At 45.7% G+C, this 7,933-nt stretch overlaps 1 protein-coding gene across 1 annotated transcript; it reads right to left on the minus strand.

The window, feature by feature from the left end:
• Positions 1–4,711: 4,711 nt before the first annotated feature.
• On the minus strand, positions 4,712–6,358 carry LOC147316826 (uncharacterized). Its single transcript, XM_086312830.1, has one exon. It carries the CDS (start codon positions 6,275–6,277, stop codon positions 4,877–4,879), a length of 1,401 nt encoding a protein of 466 aa, XP_086168956.1. The 5' UTR covers positions 6,278–6,358; the 3' UTR covers positions 4,712–4,876.
• Between the last annotated feature and the right edge of the window lie 1,575 nt (positions 6,359–7,933).

Consider the following 7,933-nt stretch of genomic DNA (forward strand, 5'->3'; position numbering starts at 1 on the left):
CCTCCGGCCTGACTGTGGGGCGCCACGAGACATTCGGCGATCGGCCAGCATAACCCGGCGATCCAGTCCCGACGGACAGAATAGCCACCGTGGGAGGCGACGCGTGAAATCCACAGTAGGGCAGGGGTACGCCTCTGCCTGCATCTGTGAGTATCGCTTTCCCACTGTTGGGCGCTAGGCGTAGCTTTGCCGGGGAAGGGTAACAGCGGCTGCGCCGACAACGTTGCTGGCCCGTGTCTGTTGTTTCAGGGCGGAGCTACGAGGGAGGCCGTGCGCGGGTGTGGAGAGTGGCTGGACTGCACGATCGCGCACAGTCAGGTGGAGATAGGAGCCTCCTCCCTGGTCTTCTGCTGGCGAGATTCCCCATCCCGGAAGAGGAGTTCCTCTCCTGTCTCTTTCAGCTCAGGAGAATTTGGGGGGGGGGGGAGTTTTTAGCATAGGGAAAAACATTCATTTAGCTTTGTGTTTTTAGTGTTTAATCATTCCTGCCGGCCGGGTTTTTAGCGGGTTGTAAACACTATTTTTATTGTATACGGGGATTTTAGCTTGTATTTGGGGTTCTGACCGTGTTTTATCCTGAAAATAAATGGTGTGTTTGAAGCCAGCTAAATTTCTGTGCTCTGAGCGCTGACCCACTCACTCCCCTTTCTGCTTGTATGTATACAGACAGATTTAGGTCCACCAGTTTAGCGGCTACATAATTAGTGTGTTGTGTTGTCTTGTGTAGTCGTTCTGTTGTGTAGTCGTTTTGTGTGTCAGTGAGGGCACTAATGAATGTCACAAAGGCACATTTGCAATGTAAACACTCTCACTAAGTAGAAAACCAGTGGAGTGATACATCTCCTGTTGTCAAGCCTGCTGGTTTATCTTTGTGGTGTTCTCCTCTGTCTTTTGGTGGGAAAACATTTTTTTTACTGGCACACATAATTTGTGACACCTGATTGTTCTCTCATTTTAGTTTTAGTAATATTTTTAAGTTGTTGTACAAAATAAAATTAAAAAAAACCCGGCAGATGTATTGGTTGCATTTTTAGATAAATTATATTATTACAAAATGTACAATTTATATTTGCATTTCAAGTTATAAAAAATTACTCAACATGTCTGTGTGTTTTTGTACAATAAAAAAAAAAATACTACCAGGATTTTAAGTTCTTTGTGTGATTTCAGATCAGTAATACTAATGCAGTATGTCAGTGAAAAAACAACTAAATTAAGTTGCTTGCTGAAAAGAATGATACTAAAGAAGGCAAGGGGGAAAAAATAAAATGAAACAATTTGAGGGTGAAATACAAACGTAAACTCTAAAGGAGTAAAAAAAAGACCGGTTGTATTTCAGACCTCAGTGGGTTAATCCAACAAATCATGAAAAAAATAGATTAAATTTATGTTCACGACAGTGCAGATTTCTGACATTTTGTGTAAATTAAGCATGTAACAATGTGATTGTTTTCTAACAAAAAACAGTGTGAAACTTAAGTTAGACTTGTGTTTGTAATTGAACCGCCCCGTGTTGTGTATGTAACCCACATTTGAGTATGGCTTAGATAAAATATGCCAGAATGAGAAAAGAATCATTAATCTAAGCAGCACACTTCATTTATAATGAATAAACCATAGGTGCAGCAGTTAAGGAGTTAACTGTTCTGGTTTAGACACGTGTTACTCTAGGCCAATGAGCTGCTGAAACGTGGTACAGGCTCCGCCTGCCGCCCCTGCCTAGGAGGACACAGATTTTTCTCTTCTCTCTTTTTCGCTAGCAAACCTTCCATGAGCAAGCTAGTGAGGAAACGAGACACGGCGAATTATTGAGACAAGGTATGAAAAAGAGTAATATAAGCGGAGAGTTAGCATTCACCGTTTACTAAAACTATTTTATTGTTTGTATATTGCTAAGACGAGTAATTAGCTGGTTCTTTTTACATTGCTTAGTCGAGAAAGGTCGGGAGTTAGAGACGACGCCATTTCATCGGTCGTGCGCCATCTCGCGCTGCTCCGTCTTTCTAATTCTGAGATCGGTGAGCAAAGTATTTTACTTGTTCATTATTTATCGGTGTTTCATGAATGCCTTGCAAGTAAAATTTTCCAGTGTTTAATGATAATTGTTTAGGAATGTTCTGTAGGAAACTTTGTTCAATTTACTGAAACCCAGTAGTTGAAGCGAATGTGTGAATTGTGATTTTATGAGGAACTTAATATGTCCCATGACACTGTCGTTGACAGGTCAAGTTTTTTTGTTGTTGTTTGGTTTTGTTTTTTTGTTTCTTTGGTTTGTATCTTCCTGGTGCATTCCAACGGATCCTGAAATTGATGGCGTTGAAGGACCAATTGACTTTGTTCTGTCCTGCACATCAGAGTGTGGTAGGCCAGATGCAACAAAACAGAAACACATAACGCCATTTTGTACTAGTAGTCCCCCTTCTTCACATACATCCCTCTGGACTCGCGGGTGGGTTGTTATAAGGACTTGGGTTCACGGACTCTGTACATTCCATAAATGTGAACAAAAGTGAGTGTGAGCGGTTGGAAATAACCCTCCAGCTGATTAACTGTTGCTAATTGTAATGAAATCTGTGAAAATGCAAGTAAGTGTTAACATTTATATGCAATTAAAATCCCTAACGCAGTAATCATAAAAGGGCTTACTAACAGCGACCTCGATGAAGAAGTAGCTATTTACCTGGGGAAAAACGGTTCAGTTAGCCGCCACATCCGTATAGATGATCCGCATTCTGAATTTCACAGGCAGATGATAGCTGAGTTCAATCATGCCAGTGCAATGGATACTTTGAATCCCCTTTTGCCACAGACTATCCAAAGTTCTGCTCAGCCTGAAGTCACGTTTGAGATTAGGAGTTTAACTGAGGTGTATGCAGCAAATGCAAGGAATGTCACCAGAGCATACATGAGACAACTGTCTGAAATGGCCAATCTTAGTGGCCACTCGCTAGAAAACATGCCCAAAGAGGGGCTAGCTAACTTAAACGCGCCCCCTCTATCCTCTCAGCCTACAGTTTCTCCCCCTGTTAACAGAGGCGAGACAAGGTTGCATGCACAGGGTGACCATTCCCCCAGCCAACCTGCTGCCGATTTCTCACAGTCTACGGATTCGATTCCAATCTTAAATCAAAACCTGATCGATCTTGACTCACCGACCCAGTTCCATCCCACACTTGAGCTTAACCCGCCCAATGTCCGGCGGGTGGTAGTTGAACATGTGGTGCGCAGTAGTGAAGTTTCTTCACACTCGCCCATGCCGAGTAGGATTAGAGCTTTCTCTGGGCGCATTCCCCGCCCTAACAGTGAAGCTGATTACGACGCCTGGCGCACAAGTGTTGAAGTCCTCATGAGTGATCCAGCCGTTTCTGACTTGAACTGCACACAGAGGATACTTGACAGTCTTCTGTCGCCTGCCACAGACGCCACTAAGCATTTAGGTCCAAATGCTAGACCCTCTGAGTACCTGAGAGTACTCGATTCTGCGTTTGGAGCCGTCGAAGATGGCGACGAGCTCTATGCGCGATTCATGAACACACTACAGAATGAAGGAGAAAGACCATCAGCCTATTTGCAAAGGTTACATGTCTGTTTGACCAAAGCAATGCGACGAGGAGGTGTCGATGTGTCGGATTTTGACAAGCAATTGTTAAAGCAATTTCTTCGTGGCTGTTGGGAGGACAGTCTCATCAGTGACCTCCAGCTAGGACAAAGAAAAGAGAGCCCACCTTTGTTCTCTGAGCTACTCTTGCTTCTACGCACGGAAGAGGACAAGCAAGCCTCAAAAGTCCGTCGTATGAGACAACATCTTGGTCAGAGCAAACCTGGCCCTAGTAATCCAAAGCACTGGGCCATGTCAAATGTACAAACAGCAAGTAGCTGTGAGTCTGACCTCGATGTGTTAAAGAAACAAATTGCTGATTTGAGTGCACAACTTAACAGTTGGAAAATAGAAAGCCAAAAGCAAAATCAGCCCAAGCACTCAAAGTCAAAGTGCCACACAGTTAATGCCAAAGTCGAAGTCTACCCCACGAAAAGGAAGGCTTCGACCACACAGAACTTTGCAAAAGCCAACGCAAAGCCGCGTCCTTGGTACTGCTTTCACTGTGGTGAGGACGGTCATATTGCCTCATCATGTGAAAACGAACCAAATCCATCCTTAGTGGCCACGAAGAGAAAACAGCTGAAAGAAAGGCAATCTAGTTGGGAAGCATCAACTAGGGCCAGTGAGGAGCCGCCTTTAAACTAATCCCAGCCTCCAGTGTGGGACAAGTGGGGGCTGCCGGAGACAATTCTCGTCCCAAGCCACAACGTGCCTTTTCAAAGGAAGTTCAGTCAAAAGCGCCGTCTATACACCTCCCAAAGGGTTTGGTCGGAACCAAAACTTCTGCTACTGTCAACATCGCTGGCAGAGAAACGAACTGTCTTCTTGATACAGGGTCACAAGTGACAACCGTGCCTCAGAGTTTTTATGAGAAGCATCTCTCAGACTTGCCTATAAACCCGTTGGGCGATCTCCTAGACGTAGAGTGTGCAAACGGCCAATCTGTCCCTTATCTAGGTTATGTGGAACTCTCAATCACCTTTCCCAAGAACTTTGTGGGTTCGGATATTAGTGTTAATACCCTAGCATTAGTTATCCCCCCTCTGCGAGCCGAGGTGCGAGAGCAGATCTTTTTTTTTTTTTTTTTTTTTTTTTAAATTAACAACAACTTTATTTGTATTTCTGAACCATTTCTGAGAACATTTCAAATTTGAAATTGAATCTGATGCTGTGTTGTTAATAACGAAACCACTTTCACAACATTTACAATTACACCTGAATGTTCAGGTCACTAAACTCTCGTTTCCTAGCATGTTAAAGATCCTGATGACAAACTCAGGGCGTATTCTTGTTTACCCAGCAGAGGGTGTCTGCGATGGCGGGGTCATTCACACTGATCCACGGCTCTGCTGGGAAGGTAGCGTGCACCAGAATCCCACTCCGGCAGGGGTCGAGGGGAGAAACCACAGCGTCTTGGGCGTCAGGATCGGGGTTCAGAGCCTGTGGATTCAACAACTCCAACAGGCGTGCACAGGCCCAGTCCTTCTCACTGCGCTGGGTCTCCTCTGCTGGAGCCGAGGCGACAGATGTGCTGGAGCTGCTTGCCTCTTCATCCACCAAAGATTCAGCCTGACAGCTCTGAAGATTCTCAGCTCCTGGTTTCTCACTCATCAGAGGCAACACCTCAGCTTCCTGGGGAGCTGCCAGCTCGGAACTGCTGCCCGGCTTCATAAACTGTAGAAACCTGAACAGCTGATGGTTTTTTGTGAGGGCTGCAGCCAGAGACGAGTCTGCGTCGTCTGACGAGCTGCTCTCAGCTGCGTCTGAGCCGCTCCCTGACTGGCTGTTTGGAGACAGCTGTTGTTTTGTGACCACTGACCGATGTTCACCTCCAGCCTTCACCAGCTTGTGTTGTACAATCTGAGGAAGCAGGGAAGGAGCTGTAAGCCAATCAGCTGCCCCCCCAGCTTCAACCAGACTCTGCTGATCGGGAGGCGGTTGGGTTTGTGCTGTCGGCTTGGGGGAGACGCTCTGGGTTAAGATGCTGTAGGACAGCATCACAGGAAGTCGGTCTCCCTCCTCCAGGCCATCGCCTGATTTTGTGCTGTAGTAGGCAAACCTCTTCGCCACCAAGTCGTCATTCACACAGATCTTGATGTCACCAACAGTCACGTAAAGCTTGATAGGGGTAGAGTCTGACTCAGGTTCAAGCAGCACGGCCTCCTTTAGGGTCGATGCTTGCAGCAGCTTGTGCAGGAAGAGCGTGGCAGAGCTGTCCCACCGAGCTGACGGTTTGAGCTCTGCCTTCTCCTCAAGCAGAGACACTCGCAGGGTTGTTGGTTTGATTCCCGCCAGGTGGAACTTTTGCACCCAGAAAGGCAGCTGAAGGAAGTTTTCCATTGCCAACCGGATCTGCTCTGAGGGGACGACGACTTTCTCTCCGTGGTCGACCAGAAAGCAACAAGCTTGACAGGAAACCGAGTCCACGAAGATCGACTCCACCACGGCCCGAAACCACGACTTCTTTACCGCCCAGTACACCACATACACCCGTCCTTCCTCCAACGACGTAGGCTTTAGCGTGCACACGTCCTGCGTGGTGTCGCGGTAGAAGAGGTTCATCTGAAAATGTAGCTTTTTGTAATGTTCTGAAGTCTCCACATCGCCGCTGAGACCCCAAATGGCACCCCAGAGACACGATGGGTTCTCCACCTTCAGAACAGATATTTTCACCATTTCTTTATTTCGTCAGTCCGAAAGCAGCGACACTGGAAGAAAACAGTCGGATTTAACAGATTTACCGTTTCTCGAACGCCAACTGTTTAAACTCACTCCGTTTTACTGAAATGGACTACTTGCACTAACACTTCCGCGTTCTATGTAGAGCAGATCTTGATAGGTACAAATACCTTAGATGCCCTTTATGCTGACTTCCATGAGTCCAGTGCGAACTTTCAGCCCGTCCCCCATGGTTTCAGAACGCTCCTCAAAATCCTTGGAGTACGTCGAAAAGCCGCTAGCAATTGCAGCCTTGGGTGTGCAAAGTTAACGGGTAAAAAGCAAGCCGTGGTGGCGGCAGGGCAGACAGCAGTTTTAGAAGCTTCGGTGTACATTCCCAACTCCATTAATGAGAAATGTGCAGTTGTCGAATCATCATCAGATTTTCCCTTACCCAGTGGTTTGCTTGTGTTAACTGGTCTTGTCAACCTGCCAGCCAAGCGGCCTTGTAAACTGCCGGTTGTAGTGAAAAATGAAACCGATCACGACATTGTTGTCCTGTCAGGCCGTGTGCTAGCCGACATTAATGCCGTGACCAGAGTCATATGTAAAGAACAGACAGAGAAGATGTCAACTCTTCAGACCACTCAGGAAATTCTTCTCAACCTGAAGAAATCAGTTTCAACTTTGGAAATGACTTACCTGATGAATGGAGAAATCGTGTCACAAAGTTGCTAAATTCAATGCCTGAAGTGTTTTCGCAGCATGCATTGGATTTTGGACACACAGAGAAGGTGCAACATCACATCAAGCTTAGTGATGAAACCCCATTCAAGTCCAGACCCCGACCAATACATCCACACGATGTGGAGGCCGTGAGGAAGCACCTGCAGGAACTGCTCGACGCGGGAATGATACGGGAATCTGAATCACCATTCGCTTCCCCAATCGTAGTAGTCAAAAAGAAAGATGGTTCAGTTCGCTTGTGCATTGACTACCGGAGGTTAAACCTTGTGAAGATTATGAGTAAAACATATGTTATTTTATGATCCTAGTCAATGTAGTTGAATTATGTTAACAGCTGTAGGACATATATTATCCTTTAGTTTAGATGGTGTGCTGTGTATGTAGTCTAGTTCTCATTATACTCTTGAGTTAACAGAACATATTCACATATTAGTTTATTAGATAAATGTGCATCACTCTGTATCCTTGATCGGCTGTGAATGTCTCACACTGTGTTCTTGACATGTTTTATTGCTGAATCATGAAGAGAAAGGAGACTCTGAGTCTAGGGCACAAGAGATAAACTACATTCTATACCCCCACCTTTGCAGGAAGACAGGGAGCCAAAGTCAGGAGCCAGTCTCGCTAAGAAGTAGAAAAACATGTGAAGATGTAGCTTTTATGACTAGGTGGGGGCTGTCAGAAGCTATAAAAGTCTGTGAAAATCGCCACCATGTTGAGAAAAATGTGCCTGACCCTCTGGCAGCATTTCTCCCGTCCGGACGTCTTAATGCTCTTTGTGTTGAATTGTATGGAAATAAATGATTGTTGATTGAGCATTTATACACCGAGTATTGTCCTTCCTTCAGCCCAAAGATCAAAAGAATTGGGAGATTTCAACAACCTCCAAACCATCAAAGACGCATATGCACTCCCGAATCTGGAAGA

Source organism: Aulonocara sp. 'chitande type north' Nkhata Bay, linkage group LG12 (assembly GCF_057382095.1).
Source record: "Aulonocara sp. 'chitande type north' Nkhata Bay isolate Kocher_YH1m ecotype deep benthic linkage group LG12, A_spYH_male_GT1.1, whole genome shotgun sequence".
Taxonomy (NCBI): Eukaryota; Metazoa; Chordata; class Actinopteri; order Cichliformes; family Cichlidae; genus Aulonocara; species Aulonocara sp. 'chitande type north' Nkhata Bay.

What these genes read in the sequence shown, in the direction of transcription:
- LOC147316826 (XM_086312830.1), bottom strand. Translation starts at nt 6,277, where the DNA reads ATGGTGAAAATATCTGTTCTGAAGGTGGAGAACCCATCGTGTCTCTGG.